Source organism: Sapajus apella, unplaced genomic scaffold (assembly GCF_009761245.1).
Source record: "Sapajus apella isolate SASKATOON/1434 unplaced genomic scaffold, GSC_monkey_1.0 scaffold1, whole genome shotgun sequence".
Classification (NCBI taxonomy): domain Eukaryota; kingdom Metazoa; phylum Chordata; class Mammalia; order Primates; family Cebidae; genus Sapajus; species Sapajus apella.
The window spans coordinates 13,965,730-13,992,403 of record NW_022436941.1 but is presented as its reverse complement, the minus strand read 5'-3'; the positions used below and the strand labels follow the sequence as shown (position 1 = coordinate 13,992,403).

The 26,674-nt window shown below is 41.6% G+C and overlaps 1 protein-coding gene and 1 pseudogene across 2 annotated transcripts in view; both read right to left on the bottom strand.

Moving 5' to 3' along the window:
* The window catches only part of ALDH7A1 (aldehyde dehydrogenase 7 family member A1), a 58,631-nt gene that overhangs the window by 368 nt on the left and 31,589 nt on the right, over window positions 1-26,674 (bottom strand). Inside the window, exons 8-17 of one of the 2 annotated variants that reach the window (XM_032265012.1) lie at window positions 25,977-26,054; window positions 22,806-22,903; window positions 20,215-20,256; window positions 17,992-18,086; window positions 14,367-14,451; window positions 12,734-12,840; window positions 9,788-9,904; window positions 7,697-7,794; window positions 7,424-7,497; window positions 1,572-1,647 (exon numbers count right to left, since the gene is read on the bottom strand). In XM_032265012.1, coding sequence (XP_032120903.1) covers window positions 1,572-1,647; window positions 7,424-7,497; window positions 7,697-7,794; window positions 9,788-9,904; window positions 12,734-12,840; window positions 14,367-14,451; window positions 17,992-18,086; window positions 20,215-20,256; window positions 22,806-22,903; window positions 25,977-26,054 — 870 coding nt within the window. The remainder of the gene's footprint in view (window positions 1-1,571; window positions 1,648-7,423; window positions 7,498-7,696; window positions 7,795-9,787; window positions 9,905-12,733; window positions 12,841-14,366; window positions 14,452-17,991; window positions 18,087-20,214; window positions 20,257-22,805; window positions 22,904-25,976; window positions 26,055-26,674) is intronic. The other variant, XM_032265097.1, reaches the window with a different exon arrangement.
* On the bottom strand, window positions 11,236-11,335 carry LOC116554208 (annotated as a pseudogene).

Below are 26,674 nucleotides of genomic sequence, written 5' to 3'. Positions count from 1 at the left end.
TGAGATCTCCAAGTTATAACTTGCTAAAGAAAAACCGTTAAGATAAAAGACAATGTTAGTATGGATCCCATTTTATGAAAGAAAAAAAAAGACAGAGAGAGAGAAACATAAAAATCTGGAAAGACACATGTCATCCTCTTTTTTTCTTTTTTTTTTTTTTTTGAGACAGGGTTTCACTCTGTGCCCAGACTAAAGTGCAGTGGTGCAGTGTTGGCTCGCCGTAACCTCTACCTCCCAGGCTCAATTGATTCTCCACCTCAGCCTCCCCAGTAGCTAGGATTACGGGCGCACGCCACCACGTTTGGCTAATTTTTGTATTTTTCTTAGAGACAAGGTTTCACCATGTTGGCCATGCTGGGCTCAAACTCCTGACCTCAAATGATCCACCTGCCTCGGCCTCCCAAAGAGCTGGAATTACAAGAGTGAACCACTACGCCTGGCCCATACATGTTATTCATAGTTTTTCTTTTGAGCAGGGCACAAGAATATGGGAGTTATAACTTACTTCTTTATGTCTCTCAATAACTTATATTGAATTATCAGGGAAAACACAGATATTCCCATTTGATAGAAATACATTAAAAATATATATTTAATTTTGAAATAAAAGCTTCTCTATCAACTAGTCACCTGGTCTTTCTCATGAGAAGAAAAGACTCTCCATTAAAATGGGTTCCAGAAAAATCACAGCTGAAAGTTTGCCTTTCTAGCCCTCAAATTCACAAGCAAAGTAAAAAGAGACATAACGGACTTCAAAGTATGGGAAGCCGGTAAAAAGCTTGCATGTTTGAAATAAAACAAGCCACAGGTAACAGCACAGCACCTCTGAAATTCCTGGCACGAACACAGTCGCAGAGGCTCTAGGGAACCAAGGCCGAGCACCTGCCTGAGGTTCCAGAGCTAGTGACAGCAGTAAATGGAGCTGGGATGGTGTCTCTTGGTTCCTTACCTAGTGCTCTTTTTGTATGACAACACCCCATGGGTCTTCCCCAGCAAACTTTTTTAGGCACTTAAATAAAAGCTACTTCTACCCAAGGTGAGCAGGAAGGGAGTAGGGGGAGACGAAAAAAAGTAGAAGAAACAAGTCCTAGTCAAAATCTCCCAGCAGGCTCCCTATCAAGCTATGCACGTGCTGGGTCAATGAGCTAATCCACTTTCAAGGACTGTGCTCACTATTCTGAGAGCTGGTATCCCACTACCCTCTGCTTGCTAGCCAGGCCTGCAGGGCCCTCCCTGCCTCTGTTTTCTGCTGCTTCTACAGTCTGCAAGACTACTGAGTGCATCCAAGAAGAAAATGAAAAGAACAGCTTCTTCTACTTTACCCTACTGGTTGACCCCACGTGTCCTGCTCCTGGACAGAAACCACCCATGAGACCGTCTCATCATTGGGTGCTGGACACTAGCTGAAGCAGGGCAAGAAGGCTAGAAAAACAGTATCAAATAGATTCAGAGAAGACAGCTGTGGAATGCTGGAAAAATCAAATCAAAGACAGCACAGACAACAGGAGAGTGTAAAAGCCCATTCCCAAAGACTTTAAGCCCAAACCTATCTTCCCAAAGCCTTTTCTTACCAAGTAGACCTTCTCATGTACTGTTTCCAGGCATCACTGCCAGACTCCCTGCCACCACCAGTGTGCTTTTCTCCTCCTAGAGAAATAGAAAATAATATACCTTTTGAGCAGTTTCCGTGTGGACTCCTAGTTGCTATCGCTGAAAAAAAGATACCAAAATGACACCAGAGCTACCCGATTATTTACATTTACCCCACAGTATCTCCCCTGCAAAAATAAATCAAAGACAGAGCCCAAACAAACAGAAAAAAGGAATTAAGAGGGAAAATAAAATGTAAGGAATTAAGAGGAAATGGAAACATATCAGAAAGAAATCATAAAAATTTAAAAAAAAAATCCCATTAGACTAAGGTATTAAGAGTAGAGGCTGGGCATGGTAACTCACACCTATAATCCCAGCACTTTAGGAGGCTGAGGCAGGCAGATTGCTTGAGCTCAGCAGTCTGAGATCAGCCTGAGCAATATGGTGAAACCCTATCTCTACAAAAATTAGCTGGTGTGGCGGCACACACCTGTAGTCCCAACTACTTGAGAGGCTGAGGTGGGTGGATCACATGAGCCTGGGGAGGTTGAGGCTGCGCAAGCCTGGGCCAGAGTAAGACCCTGTCTCAAAAAGAAAAAAAGAGTGGAAGCCTCTAGACAGTGATGAAAATATAGTTTTATTTTCTCATTTATGCTTATCTAAATATTCCAATTTTCTATTATTTATATACTACTTTTATAATATTTCAATGCTACATTAATATCATTATAGAGGGTTTCAAGAAAATAATGATTCCATAAAACAAGAATACTATTTAAAACTGTGCCATTTAGTAAAAAACAAACAAAACAAAAAAAGAGAATACTCCAGTTCTCTTTTGATTAGTTAAAAAAGAGAGAGAGAGACAGAGAGAGACAGAGAGAGAGAGAGAGAAAACCCTGAGCACAGTGGCTCACACCTATAATCCCAGCACTTTGGGAGACAGAAGCAGGCGGACCACCTGAGGTCAGGAGTTCAAGACCAGCCTGGCCAAAAAGGTGAAACCCCGTTTCTACTAAAAATACAAAAATTAGCCGGGGGTGGTGGTACACAACTGTAATCCCACCTACTTGGGAGGCTGAGGCAAAAGAATCACTGTAACCTGGGAGGCAGAGGCTGCTGCAGTGAGCCAAGATCCTGTCACGGCACTCTAGCCTATGCAACAGAGGGAGACTCCATCTCAATCTCAAAAAAAAAAAAAAAAAAAAAAGTGTGCCATCAAAAGTGCAAAAAATGGCCTGGTGTGGTGGCTCACACCTGTAATCCCAGTACTTTGGGAGGCCAAGGCAGGCAGATTAACAGCCTGGCCAACATGGTAAAACCTTATGTCTACTAAAAATACAAAAATTAGCAGGCATGGTGGTGCATGCCTGTAATCCCAGCTACTTAGGAGGCTGAGGCAGGAGAATCACTTGAGCCTGGGAGGTAGAAGTTACAATGAGCCAAGATCCTGTCACTGCACTCCAGCGTGGGTGACAGAGCAAGACTCCATCTCAAAAAAAAAGAAAAAGAAAAGAATAATGAGAAAAGACAAAATTAGACAATTCTTCAAGATACTATATTAAAATGATAGGAGTTCTAGAAATGAAAATGGAGAATATAGAAGGGGAAAATCAAAGAAATACTAACAAGATAAAGAAAACTAACAAAAACCTTCTATAATTGAAAACTAAGAGTCCCCAAAATCTAACTAGGCCAGTCACTGGCCCACTGATTACCCAACAAAAAAAATATTTTTTGAGATAGAGTCTTGTTCTGCCTCCCAGGCTGTAGTGCAGTAGTGCAATCTCAGCTCATTGCAACTTCTGCCTCCTAATTTCAAGCAATTCTCGAGTCTCAGCCTCCTGAGTAGCTGGAACTACAGGCACATCCACCACGCCCAGCTAGTTTTTGTATTCTTTGTGGAGATGGGTTTTCACCATGTTGGCTAGGCTTCTCTGAAACTCCTGACTTCAAGTGATCCACCCGCCTCAACCGCCCAAAATGCTAGGATTACAGGCATGAGCCATCGCACCCAGCCCAACAAAAAGTTTTTAAAACAGATCTCCATTGAGGTATATCATTATGAAATTCCAGAACATCAGACATAAACAGTAGACCCAAATATTTCTGAAAGAAGAGAAAAAAAGGATCAGAAATCAAAATGGGTTGTACTTTTCAGCTGCAATACTAGAAACCAAAATAATAAGTAATGGCTTTAAAATTCTGAGGACAAATGATTACCAACTGTGCAGGAAAAGCATAAAAGGTACAGTGAGTCTCTACTTAATTTGAAGGACTTGAAGTGTAATGGCATATCACAAAACCTTGCAAGGCAGCCTATCATAGTCATAGAAATTACGACTTGAAGTGTAATGGCATATCACAAAACCCATTTTACCATTATAAACTAATGTTAAATTCCTATGGCACATTTCTGGTCACAAAAACATCGCACATCTAAATAAAGACCCAAAATGCTTCTAATACTAAACATTGAAATAAATGTACTTAAGGAAGATTAATAAAAACAAGAAAAATAACTACCCAATTTTTGATGTATCAGCGAGTGAAGGCACTCAGTGACAGTGGTTGGATTAAATCAAGGAATCTATGTTTCCATATCAAAAACTGTAAGGAGTACCTCCTCCCACAACACAGTTCAAAAACAAAGAATAACAAATCTAGCAGGCTCACTGAGCACTTTCATTCAATGTTTATCATCATGAATTTGTACATAACCGTTTGCTTTACACATGTATATTTTACAATAATTTGTATTCATTCATTCATTTCTTTTCCAACCTGCTTATTGAGTTCAGGATCATGGGTAGCTGGAATCTATCCCAGCAGCTCAGGGTACAAGCAGAAACCACCTCAACAGGGTACACTCACACACAGCCCCCACACTCACTCAGACTGGGACCATTTCAACATGCTGATTCACCTAATGTGCACAGCTTTGAGATGTGGGAGGAAACTGGAATACCCAGACTCACACAGACATAGGGAGAACATGCAAGTTCCACACAGATAGTGGCCCTGGCTGAGAATCGGTTGTTTTGTTTATTTGTTTTTTCCTCATCATTATATAGAGGACCTGCTGTATAGCAGGCTGTCTTGCAAGGTTGCTGGCATCTGGAAATTTGGCTGGTAAACAGCTCTCTACAATAACATAAAACTTTCCTTAAATGGTAAGGGCAGCTCTCTGACTCTAAATTGTTTTTGCACAAACAATGTGGCTTTTTAAAAAATACCTGCTTTTCTACTGAGAGTCTGGAATTTTGGTATGTGCTAGGCAGATGGTGTCCACATGCCCAGCCTCCAAGAAAAGGGGTAGGCCCTGAGTCTAATGAGCTTTGCTGGTAGACAACAATTCACATGTGTTGTTACAACTCATTGCTGGAGGAATTAAGCCCATCCTGTGTGACTTCAATGGGAGAACACTCTTGGAATTTGTGCCTGGCTTCCTATGGACCTCACCCCCATGTAATAACATCGTATCATATAGTGGGAGGATATAGGGAAAGAGAAGGGTTTGCAAAATTTCATTTATCATAATAAAGGGTCAATACATAATGTCTAAAACTGTCAAGGAGATAGCAGTGAAAGCACACTATTTAGAAAAACTGGCATCAATTCAAAGGTAAATTTACTTTTTTCTTCTAGAAAAAAGAATCTCAGTGTAGCCTCTGAGAAAGGAGGAGGAGAAGTATGGGCAAAACTACTTTTTCCATTATAAGACTTTTTCAAAACTTTTATTTATTTAGAGACAGGATCACGTTTTACTCTGTCACCCAGACTGGAGTGTAGTGTTGGGATCATGGCTCACTGCAGCCTCACACTCCTGGGATTAAGCAAGCCTCGTACCTCAGACTCACGAGTAGCTGGGACTACAGGTGTGTACCCACACCTGGCTAGTTTTTTTTATTTTTTGTAGAGACAGGGTCCTAGTATGTTGCCCAGGTTAATCTCAAACTCCTGGGCTTAAGCAATTACAGGAATGAGCCACCACACCCAGCCCAAAACTTTTTTTTTTTTTAGGAAGACAGGGTCTCCTTCTGTCACCCAGGCTTGAATGCAGTGGCACAATTTTGGCTCACTGCAACCTCTGCCTCCCAGACCCAAGAGATCCTCCCACCTCAGCCTCCCAAGTAGCTGGACTACAAGCACACACCACCATGCTTAGCTAATTTTTGTATTTTTTTGTAGAGACAGGTTTTTGCCATGTTGCCCAGGCTGGTCTCGAACTCCTGGGTTAAAGCAATCTGCCCACCTCTGCCTCCCAAAGTGCTGGGATTTCAGGCATAAACCACTGTGCCTGGAAACCAAAACTTTTTAAATTAACTATGAAAGCTTAAATGAAGAATAGTCAATTGACTGGGTGCAGTGGCTCATGCCTGTAATCACAACACTTTGGGAGGCCGAGGCAGGAGGATGGCTTGAGCCCAGGAGTCTGAGGCCAACCTGAACAGCATACTAAGGGCCTGTTTTTACAAAAAAAAAATAATAATAATAATAATAATTAGCTGGGTGTGGAGGCACATGCCTGTAATCTCAGCTATTCAGGAGGCTGAGGCAAGAGGATTGCTTGAGCCTGGGAGCTGGAGGCTGCAGTGAGCTATGATCACGCCACTGCACTCTAGCATGAGCAACAGGGCATGCCCCCAACTCAAAAAAGAAAAAGGAGTAGTCAATTGGAGAGAGCAGGCACAGGTTGGAAACAGGGATTAAATTAGTACAAAAGGAGAAGATAGACACTCATGCATTTAGGCAACTGCACAGTGGAACACAGGGTTAAGAGGTGAATTGAAAACACAGTCCTTTGTCAAAGTCCGTGCACCAAACAGTAATTGCAGCATATGGTCTAAAAATACAAAAGAATACCGCTAATGATATAAACTTTTACAGGTATTAATGCATGTTTATTTTGCTTCTATATATTATTTTCATTTTATTTTATTTTTTGAGACAGAGTTTCACTCTTGTTGCCTAGGCTAGAGTGCAATGGCACGATCTTAGCTCACCACAACCTCTGCCTCACTGGTTCAAGTGATTCTCCTGCCTCAGCCTCCCAAGTAGCTGGGATTACAGGCATGCTTCACCACACCCAGCTAAATTTTTTTTTGTATTTTTAGTAGAGACGGGTTTTCTCCATGTTGGCCAGTCTGGTCTCGAACTCCCAGCCTCAGGTGATCCACCCGCCTTGACCTCCCAAAGTACTGGGATTACAGGCATGAGACAGCGTGCCTAGCCTGCTTCTTTATTTAAAAGAAAACAAAAAGCAATCTATTTTATTTTACTTAGGATCATTTTTAATAAGTGATACTTAATATACAATGGTTAGGGAGAGCTTTTTAGGAAAAACCACTACCAAATTTCAGCATTAATAATGCATGGCTTATTAAGAGGAAACAGGAGCAGGTCCAATGAAAAGAAACAACTTAGTATTCTATCTAGTGAAAAAGAGTTATGTTTAACATTTATATGCCTACTTTGCAAATAAAAACCAGAATATTTCATGTAAAATTTTCTGGCTTTGAAGCAGGGATTCTTAACCTTTTTTGGGTCTGGAAACTTCTCCCCAGAAAACAAATGCCACCATTTCAGGAGTTCACACATTTCAGGTTGAGGGCTCTGCTCTAACCTGATGCTGCCTCTGAGGAGATGATGCCAGACTCTATGCGAAAGCTTTGAATACAGAGTGAAAGCTTTCTCAGCATGTTAGGTCACATAAGATTATTTCAGAATATAAGGAGTGTTTCAGTTTCTTGGTCAAACTTTTCTAAAAGCTGCTACTGGTTTTTCTTTGCTGCCCAACATGGAAAAGAAGACATTATTCTCTACGTACCAAAGGCACCTCCAATCTCAGCCCCACTTGTTGGAATGTTGACATTTACAATGCCACAGTCTGATCCTTTAGGTCTGTTAAAAAGAAAGGCATGGTGAGAACAATGACCAGGAAATTAAAAACAAACAAAAATAAATAAAAAATCTAAATCAAAGCTCAAAGGCTTTCAATACTGAAAAACTGACTTTCAACTATACTGGTTTTTTTTTTTTTTAAGTCCACTCATCACATAAATCAGACTTATATAAATTTTCAAAATAGTCAAAGTTGTACCCGAGCCAGCGGAAGATTCTGCCCAGGTCTTTGGTAAAGATGCTACTTGAAAGTCCCTGTTTTACTTCATTATTCCATGCAAAGACCTCTTCTTCTTTCTAAAAGGAGAGACATTGGAAGCTGTTAGATGTTATAGTATTCAGGTCCAAGTTTACTGACATTAATCTCATTTCCTGAGATGTACCAGTAGTGTAATTTTAGTGTACAAAAGGAAACCAAAGAGCCAACAGTATATTCTTATAATTCAGATTGTTGATAATAAATAAAATTTTGGGGGATTTTTTTTCCCCTAATTATAATTTGAGAAACAAATATTAACACATTCTTCCTCTCATTCAATCTATTATGTATAATAGCTAATATCTAGTGAGCTCTTAGAGGAAATAACTAAATAACTCATCTAAGCACTTAACAGGCATTTAGTTATTTAATCCTCATCCTGTAATACAGGTTTTCTACTATCTCCCAATTTACAGATAGGGCAACTGAGGCCTAGAGGGGCTGCTTTGCTCAAGAGCTCACACAGTCTCATAATGTACACAAACACATTACAAAACTAGTCCCCACATGTGAAACAATGATAGGTCATTTAAAGCAAGAAATAAAGAAATGCAATCACGTAACTGCAACAAGATGCAATTCTCACTATTCTTTAACTGTTAATAACGGCACATTCAAATCTTGATTAAATCTCTATAGTCTCAAAATTAATCCTAAATATTTACTGGCAAGGCTAGGGCCTGTCTCAAGCTAGGGAATGAGATCTTTTAATTCATTCACCTGTGTTGGTTTTTGGAGTTTTGTTTGTTTGTTTGTTTTAGAGACAGGATCTCATCCCACCTCAGCCTCTCAAGTAGCTAGGATTACAGGCACACACTATCACACCTGGCTAATTTTTTTTTTTAAGACAGAGTTTCGCTCTTGTTGCCTGGGCTGGAGTGCAATGGTGTGATCTCGGTTCACTGCAACCTTCGCCTCCTGGGTTCAAGGGATTCTCTTGCCTCAGCCTCCTGAGTAGCTGGGATTACAGGCATGCACCACCATGCTTGGCTAATTTTGTATTTTTAGTAGAGACAGCGTTTCTCCATGTTGGTCAGGCTGGTCTCCAACTCCCGACCTCAGGTGATCTGCCTGCCTCGGCCTCCCAAAGTGCTGGGATTACAGGCATGAACAATTGGGCCCGGCCAATTTTTTCATTTTTTATAGAGACCAGGTCTTACGATGTTGGCCAGGTTGGTCTTGAGCACTTGGCCTCAAGAGATTCTCCTAAAGCACTGAGATTATAAGCATGAGCCATTGTGTGTGTGTCCAGCGTCTTCACCTAGTAACACCTCCACAGTTTAAGACCAAGATATGAGAACAGGGAAAACAAAACAAAACTCTGCAGCCTGTTCCCTGATGCAGTTTACAACCACCGATCTTTTTTTTTTTTTGAAATGGAATCTCGCCCTGTCACCCAGGATGGAGTGCAGTGGTGTGATCTCAGCTCACTGCAACCTCCCCATCCTGGGGTCAAGCAATTCTCCTGCCTCAGCCTCCCAGGTAACTGGAATTACAGGCACCCACCACCACACCTGACTAATTTTTTATTTTTTAGTAGAGACAGGGTTTTGCCACATTAGCCAGTCTGGTCTCAAACTCCAGACCTCAGGTGATCCGCCCACCTCAGGTTCCCAAATTGCTGGGATTATAGGTGTGAGCCACCACACCCAGCCTCCACATCTTCTCATTTTGTCTGCTGAAATGTTCACAGCACTCAGGCTATCAAACTATCCAGTACCAGGGTTCAGGAGAAGCTGCCTCTATGGCCCACACAGCTCGGGATTAATATGACACAGGAGATGAGGACCACACACTCCATAAACTTCAATACTAGTCCACTACCCTATCTGGTTTCCCTGGCAGCTAACTTGGCATGCTATAGAGTTTTAAAGTGTTTATCTCATATCTTATCCTGAACCTTCATATAGCTACTATTCAGGTTACTTTCTAAAACCCTCTTAAAGGCTCATCAAGTGAAATTTAATCCACCATCAATTTCCTCTTATTATTTATTTCAACATTAGACTAGAGAACAGACTGCATTTTTACCTTGAATTTAAAGACATAGAGAATCGGAGCAAAAGTCTCTGTGTGTGCAATGGATGCATCGTGGCCAAGACCTGTCACAATCGTCGGTTCTACGTAATTTCCAGGGCGATCCATAACCTAATACAGAGAATTGAAATAAAAAGAATGGAAGCATTTCATTTTCTAGTACTTGGAGTTAGAGGATACAATCTTTGCCTACACTAACAAAGAAAAAAATTAGCATCATTTATAGGTGAATTATTTCTCCAAAATAATTTCCCGTCATGAATGAAGATTCTTTCTTCTTGGTATTGATTCTTAGTTGGTTAGAGAAAAATGGAAATAAGGAGTCAGGCAGGGATGGAGAGCCATGCCATGTGACACTACCAGGTTATATTGAACAAACACTGTTGCAAGTGGTTGTTTTAATATTTACATAATTTAAATATCTATTGTGTGTTATAGATTGAATTGTATTCCCCCCAAAATTGACATGTGGAAGCCCTAATACTCAGTGTCACTGTATTTGGAGATAGGCCCTTTAAGGAGGAAGGTTAAACAAGGTCATATGGGTAGGGTCCTAATCCAACAGGACTAGTGTCCTTTTGTTTTTGTTTTCTCTTTTTTTTAAGATAGAGTCTTGCTCTCACCCAGCCTGGAGGGCAGTGGCTTGATCTTGGCTCACTGCAACCTCCATCTCCCAGGTTCAAGCCATCCTCCCACCTAAGCCTCCCAAGTAGCTGGGACTACAGGCACACACCACCACATCCATCTAATTTTTTTTTTTGTAGTAGAGTCCAGGTTTCACCATTTTGGCCAGGCTGGTCTTGAACTCCTAACCTCAAGTGATCTACCTGTTTCAGCTTCCCAGAGTGCTGGTATTACAGGTGTGAGCCACCATACCTGGCCACAAACAAATCTTTATATGTGTGGGGTTGTTTTTGATTTGGTTTTTTGTTTTTTGAGATAGGGTCTTGCTTTATTGCCCAGGTTGCAGTGCAATGATGTCATCATGACTCATTGCAGTCTCAAGTGATCCTCCCACCTCAGCCTGGCAAATAGTTAGCACTACACATGCATGCAACCACACTCAGCATTTTTTTTTTTTTTTTTGGTAGAGACAGGGTCTATGATGTCCAGGAGGGTCTCGAACTCCTGGCTTCAAGCAATCCTCCCACCACAGCCTCCAAAGTGCTGTGATTACAGGTGCAAGCTACTGCGGCCAGCAATATGTGTTAATTTGTTTTAATACTTACAGTATGTATTTTTTTTATTCCTTACCTTAACTGACTTTTTAAGATTACCAATAGATTCTAATTGCTCTGAATACAAAGTCTCCTACTGTGTTATGAAAAGGAATTCTCCTTTCCGTACAAATATTTAGGGACCCAATTCAAAAGCAACCATGACTGAGTTTCTTCTATGTCCTTCCAGAAATGTCCGTGCATTTTTTTTCTGTTGTCTTTTTTTTAAATGTGGAATGCTTCATGAATTTGCATATCATCCTTGTGCATGGGTCATGCTAATCTCTGTATCATTCCAATTTTAGTATATGTGCTGTCAAAGCAAGCATTGTTGTCATTCTTTAAAATGTATTTGTGGCCAGGTGTGGTGGCTCACGCCTGTAATCCCAGCACTTTGGGAGGCCAAGGCAGGTAGATCATGAGGTCAGGAGTTCCAGACCAGCCTGGCCAACATGGTGAAACCCCTTCTCTACTAAAAATACAAAAATTAGCTGGGTATGGTGGCAGGTGCCTGTAATCCCAACTACTCCGGGAGGCTGAGACAGGAGAATCACCTGAACCCAGGAGGCAGAAGTTGCAGTGAGCCAGGATCACGCCACTGTACTCCAGTCTGGGCAAGACAGTGAGACTCAGTCTCAAAAAAAAAAAAAAAACCATGTATTTCTGGCCAGTCACGGTGGTTCATGCCTGTAATCCCAACACTTTGGGAGGCCAAGGTGGGTGAATCACCTGAGTTCAGGAGTTCAAGACCAGCCTGGGCAACATGGTAAAACCCCATCTCTACCAAAAATACAAAGAGTCGTCAGGGGTGGTGATGTCACCTGTAGTCCCAGCTACTCAGGAGGCTGAAGTGGGAGGACTGCTTTAGCCCAGGAGGCAGAGGTTGCAGTGATCCAAGATCAGGCACCACTGCACTCCAGCCTGGGCAGCAGAGCAAGACCCTGTCACAAAAACAAACAGGGTCAAGTGTGGTGGCTCATGCCTGTAATACCAACACATGGGGAGGGCAAGGTAGGTGGATCACTTGAGGCCAGCAGTTGGAGACCAGCCTGGCTAACACGGGAAACCCCATCTCTACCAAAAAAAATGCAAAAATTAGCTGGGTATGGGGACGTGCGCCTGTAATCCAGCCACTTGGGAGGCTGAAGCATGTGAATCACTTGAACCCGGGAAGCAGAGGTTGCAGTGAGCTGAGATCACACCACTGAACTCCAGCCTGGGTGACAGAGTGGCACTCTGTCTCAAAAGCAAAAAACAAACAAAAACATGTATTTCCACTTAAAATAAAGACAGGAAAAGAAGGATGTCAAATGGGGTGACTTTTCCAATATGCCCAGAGCCCTGCTTGTGTCTAAAGGAAAAGAAGGTTAAAAAGCGGCCGGGCGCGGTGGCTCACGCCTGTAATCCCAGCACTTTGGGAGGCCGAGGCGGGTGGATCACGAGGTCAAGAGATCGAGACCATCCTGGTCAGCACAGTGAAACCCCGTCTCTACTAAAAATACAAAAATTCAGCTGGGCATGGTGGCATGTGCCTGTAATCCCAGCTACTCAGGAGGCTGAGGCAGGAGAATTGCCTGAACCCAGGAGGCGGAGGTTGCAGTGAGCTGAGATCGCGCCATTGCACTCCAGCTTGGGTAACAAGAGCGAAACTCCGTCTCAAAAAAAAAAAAAAAAAAAAAAGAAGGTTAAAAAGCTGTTACACTGATCTCAGTGCAACCCTTACCTTGCCTCCATAGACCACTGTGCCACCTTCTTTCTTTGCTTCTTCCACTGCTCCAAGAAACATGCTCACTGCCTGTTTAGTGTGGAGTGGCCCATAGAGAACATTAGCTGGAGAGAGAAAAGGAAGCCTGGCTCATCATTTTGCCCTTTATGGCATCAATTTATTATTAGAACAGATTTCTCAATGAATGGACCAATCCCTTCCTATATGCTCTCAATTGAGAACATAAGTCAGCATCCTTTTTCCATAAAGAACCAGATGGTAAATATGTTATGCTTTGGAGGACGTACGTGGTCTCCATCACAATACTCAACTCCGTCACTGTAGTGCAAAAGCAGCCACAAATTACATGCAAATAAGTAGGTATGGCTATGTGCCATGAAACTTGCTTTACAGAAACAGGCAGGACCAAGTTTGTTTGCCAACCTCTAGTTTAAAGGAATGGCTATCAATTAATCAAAGCACTGCACTCAAAACATAGGATCAGTTTACTCATTACAGTGTGACCATTCTCTAAGGAACTGTCACAGTCAGCAGTTGGTGCATAATTCAAGGGGGAAGAGAATGACGCTGTCCTATGTTACGGCTGCTGGAGACCAGAGCACTGACAGTGACCCAGTGACAGAGGAAGAAGGAAGCTATAGGTAGGCCTCTATGAGGAGGAGGCATGCTAGCAAAGCCATCCCCACCCTGGGTCAAGAATGTTTCCAGGAGACAGCACAGCACAGCAGGACAGAGCCTGGCATGCCTGGAACATGAAAGGAGGTTGGAGAAGATGGAACTCTGAAAGCAAGAGGGAAAATGGACACAGGAAGGCTGGTGAGAAGGCAAGCAGGGCAGGAGGCAGGCAGCAGACCATTAAGGATCAGGAGCCTGAGAAAAAGAAGGAATCAAGAGGACTCTAGGTTTCAATCTAAAAGCAGGCCTGGCACAATGGCTCACACCTATAATCCTAGCACTTTGGGAGGCCGAGGCAGGCAGATCATTTCAGGTCAGGAGTTCGAGACCGGCCTGACCAACAAAGTGAAACGCTGTCTCTACTAAAAATACAAAAATCAGTCGGGCATGGTGACACACACCTGTAATCACAGCTCTTCGGGAGGCTGAGGCAGGAGAATTGCTTGAACCCAGGAGACAGAGGTTGCAGTGAGCCGAGATCACGCCACTGCATTCCAGCTTGGGCAACAGAGTAAAACCATGTCTCAAAAAAAAAAAAAAAAAGAAAAGGAAAAAAAATCTAAAAGCAATGAGAAGTATTCTATGCAGGAGAGTGAATTATCTGATTACGTTCTAAAAATCACTCTGTAGCAATACATGCAGAAAGGTCAATTAGGGGATTCTTAAAGCCTTCCACAAGAGGGATAATGTTGGCTTGGACAAGGGTAATAGTAATGAGAGAGAAGCTCACTAAATCTCATCCCATCTAAACAACCTCTCCTCGTCTTACCCACCAGCCCATATCAAGCACCCAGGATCAAAACCTAGGAGCAGACACGATATCCCAAAGCCTAATAATCTGCTTCACGTGCCTTCAGTCCTCTCAGAGAAGGGAAACTCCAAAACTCAGATCAGAAACACTTGTAAACAACAGCTCTCAAAAAGGGATCCTTGGAAAACAGAAGGAGATACTCACAGTCCCATGGGTTCCCAACTCGGATCTGTGCATAGGCCTTTTTAAGTCTGTTTACAACCTCATCATGGATGCTTTCATGCACAAACTAAGCAAAAAAAGAGTTATTTGAGGGCATAGTACAATGTACACATTTTTAAACAATGAATAATATTATTGAAAGTTATTGAAATATGATAATCTCTAAAAACATAGGCAAATCAAAGCACGTTTTATTTTTAATTATATTATTTCTCATTTTAATATTAACTATATGAAGTTTAAAATTTCCTTTTAGGTAGATGTTAGAATAAAATCATAAGCCATATCTTTTTTTTTTTTTTTTTTTTTTTAAACAGAGTCTCACTCTGTCACCCAGGCAAAAGTGCAGTGGTGCAATCTCAGCTTATTGCAACCTCCACCTCCCAGGTTCAACTGATTCTCATACCTCAGCCTCCCAAGTGGCTGGGATTACAGGCACCCACTACCACGCCTGGCTAATTTTTTGTATTTTTAGAAGAGATGGGCTTTTGCCATGCTGGCCAGGTTGGTCTTGAACTCCTGACCTCAGGTGATCCACCCACCTCGGCCTCCCAAAGTGCTGGGATTACAGGCATAAGCCACTGCACCCCATCCATAAGCCATGTCTTTATCAAGTTTCCAAGGACATATTTGGCTAAACTTCACAAATACATTAAAGAAGGCCTCAAGTACATCTGTCCCATACTATAACTCTAAGTCTGAGTGAACACAGAGCACAGTGGTAACTAACTGCTGCTTGGTAACTACAAACACTTAGCCCCAGGCCACATAGGTCTCCAGAGGAGGCCTTAATTAGGTGAGGATAACCCTTGCACACTTTGGGTAGTTGTGAGGTCCATGCTATGCTCCTAGTGGCAGAGCTGAACTTGCCAAACCATCTATTCTCTGAGTTAGTCTCCATGTGATGAATGAATTGACATTATGAGAACTAGTCATGAAGCAGCCCACAGTATTGGAATTTTTATATATATATATATATATATATACACACACACACACACACACACACACACATATATATATATGTGCTGCTAACTCTAAGGAAATCTATTTGAACAATGGCTAATATTATCTATTAATATTTAACACTAATATAAAGGACATCTATGAATATTTGCTCTAAAACACACACAAAAAATAAAAATTGGCTGAATAGTGAAATATTTGGCTTTCATGTAATTTCATATTTTACCATGTAATGAAGGATATAATCATTTGGAGTACATAGTTTTTTCTTAGCTTTAATGTAATCTTTAATGGCAATTTAATGTGTATGATGAACAAATTTAATAAACTGTAACGTTACAAATATAGTATCAGATTTTTTAAGAATCTCAGCTATGTAAAAATAAAGATTTATTTTCATTTGTGCAAAATACCTGAATAAAAACAAGTATGAAAATTGTGAGAGGCTGGGCACAGTGGCTCACACCTATAATCCCAGCACTTTGGGAGGCCGAGGCGGGCAGATTACCTGAGGTCAGGAGTTTGAGATCAGCCTGGTAAATATGGCAAAACCCTGTCTCTACTAAAAATACAAAACTTAGCCAGGCATGGTGGTGGGCACCTGGAGTCCCAGCTATGTGGGAGGCTGAGGCAGGAGAATCACTTGAACCTGGGAGGTGGAGGTTGTGGTGAACTGAGATCACACCATTGCACTGCACCCTTGCCAACAGAGCAAGATTCCATCTCACAAAAAAAAATGAGACAAGTGTGAGAAAGATAAAGATAAATTTCATATATCTTTTAGCTTATTCTAATTAATTTAGATGACAGTTTTATAAAGAATTTGTTCACACTCATTGTGAATGAGAGCAAAAGCCCAAAGCCAATTCCTTAATAATGCAACTGAAGGTCTTTTTTATTACAAAAGGAAAACTCAACAATAAAAAATGGCTCAAGTTCAAAAGAGCTAAAAATAATTTTTTTTAAATGGTAAATGCAGCCAAATTTTGTACCTAACTAAAACTTGCTCAGGGTGGGGTGTGGTAGCTCCTGCCTATAATCCCAGCACTCTGGGAGGCCAAGGTGGGTGGATCAATTGAGGTTAGGGGTTCAAGACCAGCCTAGCCAACAAGGGGAAACCTCATCTCTACTAAAAACACAAAAATTAGCCAGGCATGGTGGTGCACGCCTATAATCCCAGCTACTCAAGAGGCTGAGGCAGGAGAATTACTTGAACCCAGGAGGTGGAGGTTGCAGTGAGCAAGATTGCACCGCTACACTCCAGCCTGGCAATAGAGCAAGACTCTGTCTCAAAAAACAAGAAAAAACTGGCTCAGTTATTGTATAGTCTTTTAATACAATAAAGTCATGAAAATCAAAGCTGTAACACATACTAAACTGATGTCCAGCTCAATCTTAAGTATAGATATTAAACTTCCCAAATCCCACACTGAAGCTAAACCATATCTCCCCTTATATACACTTAATATATATATATATATTTTTGAGACGGAGTTTGGCTCTTGTTACCCAGGCAGGAGTGCAATGGCGTGATCTCAGCTCGCCGCAACCTCCACCTCCTGGGTTCAAGCAATTCTCCTGCCTCAGCCTCCTGAGTAGCTGGGACTACAGGTGTGTGCCACCATGCCCAGCTAATTTTTGTATTTTTAGTAGAGACAGGGTTTCACCACGTTGACCAGGATGGTCTCGATCTCTTGACCTTGTGATCTACCCGCCTCAGCCTCCCAAAGTGCTGGGATTATAGGTGTGAGCCACCACACCCGGCCCACTTAATGTTAATCTGTTGTTTTTATATATATGCATGCAGACTACATACGTATATAGAGAGGTCAAGGGTATACAGAATCATTTGCTTTTCAATGAATCATGTCATTTCAAGTCAAAGCTAAGATTAGACTTGAGGCTAAAAATTAAAATGTTTATTGATTGATTGGTTGAGACAGAATGTTGCCCTGTCCCCAGGGCCAGAGAACAGTGGTGCAGTTATGGCTCACTGCAGCCTCCTTGTACTGGGCTCTATCAATCCCCCTGCCTCAGCCTCCCAAGTAGGTGGCTGGGACTACAAGCATGAGCCATCATGCCTGGTTAATGTTTTTTAACTTTTTGTAGAGACAGGGTATTGCTATGTTGCCCAAGCTGGTCTCGGACTACTAGGCTCCAGCAATCCTCCTGCCTTGCCCTCCCAAAATGTTGGAATTATATATTTGAGCCACCGTGCCCAGCCCAAAATGTTTAAAATGTTTTACTACTTAAAATGCTTTTAGAAAAGAGCAACATTCTATTTTTAGCTAATAGTTTAATAATTTTTAACATTTTTATCTTGTTTTATCTCTAAGTTACATTGGACTTTTTCCATATTGTTCTAGGAGTAGGACTGAAAATAGTTCTCATCTCCTAGTCCAACTCCAATCAACTGGTGGTGGAACCCCAATTAGCTTGGGGTAGGGAAAAGGCAAAGTTCCTGATTGATTAACAACATGTGCCATGAGCACAGAAAGAGAACTGGGCCACATATTTGTCAGCTGCATCTAGAGAGCACGTTGTTCTAGCAGTATTGCTGACACCTCCCTAACAGCAGACCTCGTTAAAAAGTAGTGTTTAAGAGCAAGACAATCTCACGGGCCTATGCAGACATACTCACCAGTCGCCTCGCAGTGGTACACCTCTGGCCAGCTGTTCCCACAGCAGCAAAGAGAGCTGATGGAACAACTAAGTTGAGGTCTGCATCTTCAAAGGCTTAAGAAAGCACAAACACATCCATTAGTGAAGCAAAACAGGTAGACAGGTATTTGTTAGCTGGTATAAAACAATGTGGGGTTTTTTTTGGTGTTTTTTTTTTTGAGATGGAGTTTCACTCTTGTCACCCAGGCTGGAGTGCAATGGTATGATCTTAGCTCACTGCAACCTCCCGCTCCGAGGTTCAAGCGATTCTCCTGCCTCAGCCTCCCAAGTGGCCGGGATTACAGGCATGTGCCACCACACTCAGCTAATTTTTGTAATTTTAGTAGAAATGGGGTTTCACCATGTTGGTCAGGTCAGTCTTGAACTCCTGACCTCAAGTGATCTACCCACGTCAGACTCCCAAAGTGCTGGGATTACAGGTATGAGTCACAACGCCCGGCCGACAATGTTTTTATAAAGTGCAGTAAGAGAACGTCAAAACTATTGTTGTAAAGTAAGCATATTAATATCACAGAGACATATACACACATCAGGGTAGAAAGGCAGACTCTTTTTCCAAGGAAGACCATGAGCTCTATAATCTTTACCCAGATATAAAGGGGTAAATTGAGGTTCCCACTCCTCTGGCCTCTTCATCTTTTATTTCTCAGGGGTTTTTATGTCTATTCTTTTTTTTTTTTTTTTTTTGAGATGGGGTCTCACTCTGTCACCCAGGTTGGAAAGAGTGGCACTGCAGCCTTGACCTTGTAGACTCAGTCAATCCTCCCACATCAGCCTCCCAGTGGCTAGGACTATAGGTGCGTACTACCACACCCAGGTAATTTTTGTATTTTTTTAGGGATGGGGTTTCACCATGTTGTCCAGGCTGGTCTCAAATTCGTCCTCCTTGGCCTTCCAAAGTGCTGGGATTACAGGTGTGAGCCACCACACCCCGCCTATTTTAACTTTTCAAGCCTCGGTTTCCTCATCTAAAAAATGGGGCAATGATGCCTAGGGTAATAATGGATGGTAGTAGACAGTTAAGGAAGAGCTGTGCTCTGAGGTCTGGCTGCCAAGATACAAGTAGTAGCATTTGTCATTTGCTATCCTGTTACTTCAGGTACGTAATCATTTTAAGTCTCAGAATACAACCTTCAAATTAGATTAATAGCAGTATTTATTTCATAGGATTGTTGTAGGGATTAAATAAAATAATGAATATAAAACAGCTGACCACAATACCTGGCAGACACTAGTGCTCACTAAATGCGAACTTTGTTTTTTACTGAAGTCTCTCTTTAAAAGTTCATCCAGAAGCTGGGCACAATGGCTCACACCTATAATCCAAGCACTTTGGGAAGCTGAAGCAGGTGGATCACCTAAGGTCAGGAGTTCGAGACCAGGCTGGTCAACTTGGTGAAACCCCATCTCTACTAAAAATACAACAATTACCCAGGTGTGGTGGTGTGTGCATGTAATCCCAGCTACTTGGGAGGCTGAGGCAGGAGGAGGCTGAGGCAGGAGAATAGCTTGAACCTGGGAGATGGAGGTTGCAGTGAGCCAAGATCATGCCATTGCACTCCATCTCAAAAAAAAAAAAAGTTCATCCAGAACAAACCCTTCACCATCTACTTCTTATATCTTACACATACTTCTTATGCGTGTCATCTACAAATATCTAAGCATTTTTGTGACAAATTCAGACAGGTGAAAAAGAGCATTAAGTAATCTCTAAGCCTATAGGTGATTTTCTAAAAATGCCTTAAGGACACGTTTCTTCCCAATATAAAAGCACTCAATATTCCACTAAAGACAAAATAATGTTTTGAAATCTAAAGTAATGATCAAGTCACATAAGAGTTACTTAAGTTATTCCAGAGAAATATAGCCAGTTTTCAGCCAACAGAAGAAGAAAAAACAAGAAATAATGCCACACTCCATTGGCAATGGAAGCCTTATTCACAGGTTCTAGATCCCAGGTAACATGTTCTAAATAGAATGCCTTTCCTTCCTAGTTACCTCTGCCTTCGAACAAAGCTTGTGTCCTATCTCCCCAGTAAAATTCCTAAACACAGGAACTAGGTCTCAGGCATAAGCAACATGGAAAAAATGAGATCCTAAATGAGACAAATTCCATATATTCAGGATGGCGATTGCAGAAACTATGATGAGAAAACAAACAAAAACGAAAGGGCAGCCTTACCAATAATGGCATTATTTCCTCCAAGTTCCAACAAACTTCTCCCTTTAAAAACATTACACATACAAATGAATGGCTAGTTCTGTATTTACTACACACTGCTATATAGCCTAACCCCAACTGTTAAATTATATAGCCTGTCCTATTATTTTTTATATAGCCTATCCCAATCATACAGCTATCTCAATTACACCCTATTCCAATTATTTTTCAACTTATTTTCTCATTTTAAAGTAGCATTACTATTGTATCAATATCAAATGCCCTGATTTTGGTAACTACTGTGGTTATGCAAGAGAAAGTCCATAATCTTAGGAAATACCCCAAAATATTTAGTAATAATAAAGGAAAGCAACATCTTCAACATACTCTAAACAGTTCAAGAATAATATGCACTCACAGAATGTGTGTGTGTGTGTGTGTGTGTGTGTGTGTGTGTGTGTGTGAATAGATGTTGCTGAAGTGTATGCATAGATGTTGCTGGAGAGAGAGAAAATGATCAATCAAATGGGACAAAATGTAGGCAATTAGGGTATACGGGAATTCCTTATGTTGGCCTTATAATTTTAGGTTTGAAATTATACAAGAAAGTCTACAGGCAAACCAAACCACCCTGAATGCGCCCTCTCTTGTCTGAAACTATTCAAGAAGAAAAAGTAAAATGGGGCAGTCACTATAGCTGGGCATGGTAGTACCTGCCGGGAGTCCCAGCTACTCGGGAGGATGAAGCCCCGGAATTTGAGATGACAGTGAGCCATGATCGCACCACTGCACTCCAGCCTGGGCCAACAGAACGAGACTGTCTCATATAAATGAATGAATGAATGAATGAATGAATGAATGAATGAATGAACAACTACATGATCAAGCAATTTCATTTCTGAGTATAAGCAGGGACTCCATATTTATTTGTACACCAATATTCACAGTAGTATTATTCACAATAGCTGTAAGGTGACAGCAACCCATGTGCATCAGCTGATGAATTAGTAAAGTAAATGTGGTATATAAATATGATAAAATATCATGTAGCCTTATTTTATTTTATTAATTTTTCTTTTTTTTTCTGAGACAGGGTCTGACTCTGCTGCCCAGGCTGCGGTTTGGTAGCATGATCATGGCTTACTGCAACCTCAACCTCCCAGTCTCAAGCAGTTCCCCCACCTCAGCCTCCTAAGTAGCTGGACCACCATGCCCAGCTTATTCTTGTACATTTTTTTGGCAGAGACAGGGTCTTGCCATGTTGCCCATGCTGGGCTCAAACTCTTGGGCTCAGATCCCACCCGTCTTGGCCTCCCAAAGTGCTAGGATTACAGGCATGAGCCACTATGCCCAGCTTATTATATAGCCTTAAAAATGAAATCCTATTACATGCTACAAGATAGTTGTGCCTTGTACACATCATGGTAAGTGACATAAAGTAGTCCCTAAAGGACAAATACTTACGATTCCATTCATATGAAAGATGTCAAAATCAATGAAACGGAGAGAAGGGTAGCTACCAAGGGCTGGGTGTAGGGGAAGGAGGGATTAGTGTTTATAGGGTATGGAGTTTCAGTTTTGCAAGATGAAAAAGTTCTAAAGATAGGCTGTACAATAATGTGAATGTACTTGACACTACTGAACTATGTACCATCTTAACCATTTTTAAGTAAATTTTATGTTGTGTGGACTTCTCCTCACAATAAGAGAGGAAGGAAGGAAGGAAGGAAGGGAGGGAGAGAGGGAGGGAAGGAAAGAAGGAAAGAAAGAAGGAAGGAAGGAAAGAAGGAAGAAAGGAAGGAAAGAAAGATGAAAGAAAGGAGGGAGGGAGGGAAGGAGGGAGGGAAAGAAAGAACATCCTTTTCACGTTACTATAAATTGAATTGTTTTCTGAATTTCATTTTTGGATTGTTCATTGTTAATGCATAGAAATACAATTGATTTTTGTATATCAACCTTGTGTTCTACAACCTTGCTGATCTTTTTTATTAGGTCAGCAAGGTTGTAGAACACAAGATTGATATACAAAAATCTATGTTGGCAATGCCTACAGAGTTAAATGGCTGACAGATTAACTAGTCAAGTCTCGTCTTATGCTGGGGTTAAAGTCTAAAATTCAACCTAGCAGCCAAAAATTCATAGCCAATATTATCCTTGAAAACTTTGGAAATCATCCATAAAGCACAGTACAGTATACAAAGCTATGTCTATACAACCTTTTTCAATCATGTATCCATGAAATATACATGAGAAAAGAGCGGATTTAAGCCTTTTATTCCATACTCACTCTTAAGTTCTGTATTCAGTGCTCCTGTTTAAATGATGACATTTTTCTTCTTTAATTTGCCAAACAGGACTAGTAGAATTTGATAAATATTTTACTATATCCATTTAGAGAGAAATGACTTCTTTTCATAAATTTTAGTATTTAAATTTAGGACCTCCCTAACATTCAACTGCTAATAACTGTACCCTTTTCTTTTACTTAGACATTCAAATAAACATGACCACTGTCTCCATGGAAAAGGTTGAGAGGAAAACAAAAACTCAACTTTTAGATTTCACCTCCATATTTGAGAGATTAAAATCCTTATTAGAAAACCAACACTTACCAAACCTCTCCTGCACCATCAGGGCCACCTGTTTTCCCACCTGAGTGCTCCCAGTGAAGGAAAGCAGGTTCACTCGTTCATCTTTGGCCATTGCCGTGCTGCAGGGGAACAGACGGGGTCAGTCAGACCATGGAGAACCCAGGAATGGCAGAGAACTCAGGAATGGCAACAAATGGTACCGAACGCTGAAGTTCCCTTGGAAAAGCAGTCCCTCAAAGCTAAAGGAAAGTCTATCCCAGGGGAGCAATGGAAGGTCTTCAATGAAAAGGGACAAAAAGTTTTTCATAAGTAAGGCAGAACATGCTAACCTGCTGTGAGCATTTAAATAGAAATCACCTAGAGAAAGCTGTTAGGGAAGAAAGTCTTTCCTGTTATGATCTCAGCATTTCCTTGCTGAGCATTCCAGTTTTACAGACTTTTAACTGCTCTATAATTTTTTTTTTTTTTTGGGACGGAGTTTCGCTCTTGTTACCCAGGCTGGAGTCCAACGGCGCGATCTCGGCTCACCGCAACCTCCGCCTCCTGGGTTCAGGCAATTCTCCTGCCTCAGCCTCCTGAGTAGCTGGGATTACAGGTATGCGCTACCATGCCCAGCTAATTTTTTTGTATTTTTAGTAGAGACGGGGTTTCACCGTGTTGACCAGGATGGTCTCGATCTCTTGACCTCGTGATCCACCCGCTTCGGCCTCCCAAAGTGCTGGGATTACAGGCTTGAGCCACCGTGCCCGGCCCTATAATTCTTTTAAGAACTAAAACTTGGGCAGGATGAGCCTGGGCAACATGGTGAAACCTCGTCTCTACAAAAAATACTAAAATTAGCCAGGTGTGGTGGCATGCGCCTGTAGTCCCAGCTACTTGGGAGGCTACTTGGAGTCTGAGAGGGGAGGATCGCTGGAACCTGGGAGGCAGAGGTTGCAGTGAGCCTAGATCATGCCACTGTACCCCAGCCTAGGTGACAAGAGACGCTGTCTCAAAAAAGTAAAATAAATAAATAATTAAAAATTAAAACTTGGCCAGGCGCAGTGGTTCATGTCTGTAATTCCAGCACTTGGGGAGGCCAAAACAGGTGGATCACCTGAGGTCGGGAGTTCGAGACCAGACTCACCAAAATGGTGAAACCCCATCTCTACTAAACATAAAAAATTAGCCGTGTATGGGGGCAGGTGCCTATAGTCCCAGCTACTTGGGAGGCTGAAGCAGGAGAATCGCTTGAACCCGGGAGGCAGAGGTTGCAGCGAGCCAAGATTGTGCCATTGCATTCCAGCCTGGGCAACAAAAGTGAAACTATGTCTCAAAAAACAAGATAATAAAATTAAATTAAAAATTAAGACTTAAAAGCCCGTAGGGAAATGTCCTAAAGCAGGGGACCCCCAAGCCCCAGGACACCAACCAGTACCAGTCTGTGGCCTATTAGGAACCAGGGTGCACAGCAGGAGGTGAGCAAGTAAGTGGGCCAGTAAGCATTACTCCCTGAGCTCCACCTCCTGTCACATCAGCAGCAGCATTACATTTTCGTAGGAGGGTGAACCCTATTGTCAACTGCGCCTGCACGGGATCTGGACTGTGTGCTCCTGATGAGAATCTAACTAATGCCTGATGATCTAAGGTGGGGTGGTTTCATCATAAAACCATCCCCTTGCTGTGAGCCATGGAAAAATTGTCTTCCACAAAACCAGTCCCAGTCCCTGGTGCCAAAAAGGTTGGGGACTTCTATCTTAAAGTATTCCTCATGGAAGCTGACTTGTAAAGGCTATGCTAGGATTTCCAGTTGCTTCTAAGGAATGCAGATCAGACACTATTGATTTGATCCTCTCTGTTCCACGTTCAGTGCTTCAAAGAGTCCAATGTGAGCCAAGGAGGGCAGCCACAGTATCAGTGTAACGTAGGGCTGGACAGCTTGGCTCAATTACCTAGGTCAGTCTTCCCAGGTTCAAAACTAGCTGTAGTTCAGTCTTCCCAGCAAGCATAAGCACTAATACTCAAAGTGGCTGCTACTTAACATGCTCCTGTACATACTACCATAATTATCTGAGCAATTGCAAGGTCAGCATGAAGGACTAGACTCCCAGAATGCAACAATACAGTCAAAGGCCGAAAGACTCATGTTTTAAATGACACTTGGATAATACTTCACTCTGCACTGTACATGTAAGAGTTGTATTTTCTAGAATTTTCTCATCAATATGAAAAACAGAGTAATGTATTGCCCCTTTTAGAGATTGCCAGGAAGTACATTAAAAGCATTGGAAGAAGAGACTACACTTTAGCCACACCAGAATGGGTTGTAAGACTTGACTCCTAGAAAACTCACCTAATGAAAGTCTAAGCTGGTAAGAAAAACCTCAGCTTCATCCCTGTTCAGCGCAATTATAGTCCATGTCATCTTAACATCATGCCAAGTAAAAGCAGCAAGACATAGAAGGCCGCATATTGTATGAGTACATTTATACAAAGTGTCTCAAATAGGCAAATCCATACAGGACAGAAAAGTCTTTAGTAGCTGTCAGGGCATGAGTGTAGAGGGAATCGGAAGAGATGGCCAATGGATATGGAATTTCTTTCTAGGCTGATCAAAATGTCCTGGAATAAGATAATGGTGACAGCTTCACAATACTCTGAATATTCTAAAAACCACTATATTGTACACTTTAAAAGAGAGAATTTTATGGTATGTGAATTGTGAATTATATGGCAATTAAAAAGGAAAAAAACAATTTTATTAAAAAAAAGCTATGTTCCTAGGGTTCCCTTTTTCCGTCAGCTGAGAAACTCAGACAGAAGGCTAGGTTCTTGGTGGGCAATGAGACCCCAGACTTCCATTCCATAGCTTTCTTTGTAAGTAAACACCTTGATAAACCTGTAAGTAAACACCTTGATAAACCAAGTGTCAGGGAGTCACAGGCTGCTGACCATTACAGCAGTTTGTTATTTCAGGATATAATAACCTTACAAATAGTACCTCTGGGCAATTAAAAAGACAATTCTTATTCATCCTCCAATAGAGCTTAGGTATTCCTAAAATAATAACCCAACAAAGTCCTTAATAACAATGATTTCAAAAAACCATTCTCATCTCCTTGGTTATAGTGAGTTTCCTATTCTAGTAAAGACGATTCTAGTTGGTCACCTGAGGTCCTTCAACAGAAGGATGCTCTCAGCCTGGTAACCTACCCAATATCTGCTCCACCACAAGTCAAGGAACAAATTGCACCAGGCAGGTTGTTATCCTCCAGAACCTTGGCTATTATCCTAGAAAGGAAAAACAATTATTAAAGCAATAATTTGATTTCTTAAGTCATTTTTTTTTAAAAATAAGAATAAATTCCCACCACTTGACTCTCCTTTTTTCAACTTTCTCTCACATCCCTCAAACATACTACTCTCTTGCTTTTTCAGCCCGCTTTTCAATTTCTATGTCACTGTTCCTAAATGGCCTTCTAACATTAAGAATCCTTTTACACAGACTTTGCCCTCAAACATTCAGACCTGGATGTCTCCTCACGTATTGAAAATGATGTTTTTAAAAAACTATTAGAATTATTTTTTTTTGTCCTAAAAGAATCTTGAGGCCAGGTGTGGTGGCTCATGCCTATAATCCCAATCCTTTGGGAAGCCGAGGCAGTTGGATCACTTGAGCTCAGGAGTTCAAGACCAGCCTGGCAGACATGGGGAAACCCCATCTCTACTAAAAACATAAAAATCAGCTGGGCATGATGGTGACAGCCTGTAATCCCACCTACTCAGGAGGCCAAGATAGGAGAATTGCTTGAACCCAGGAGGCGAAGGTTGCAGGGAGCTGGAGGTTGCAGTGAATCAAGATCATGCCACTGTACTCCAGCCTGGGAGACAGAGCAAGATTCCATCTCAAA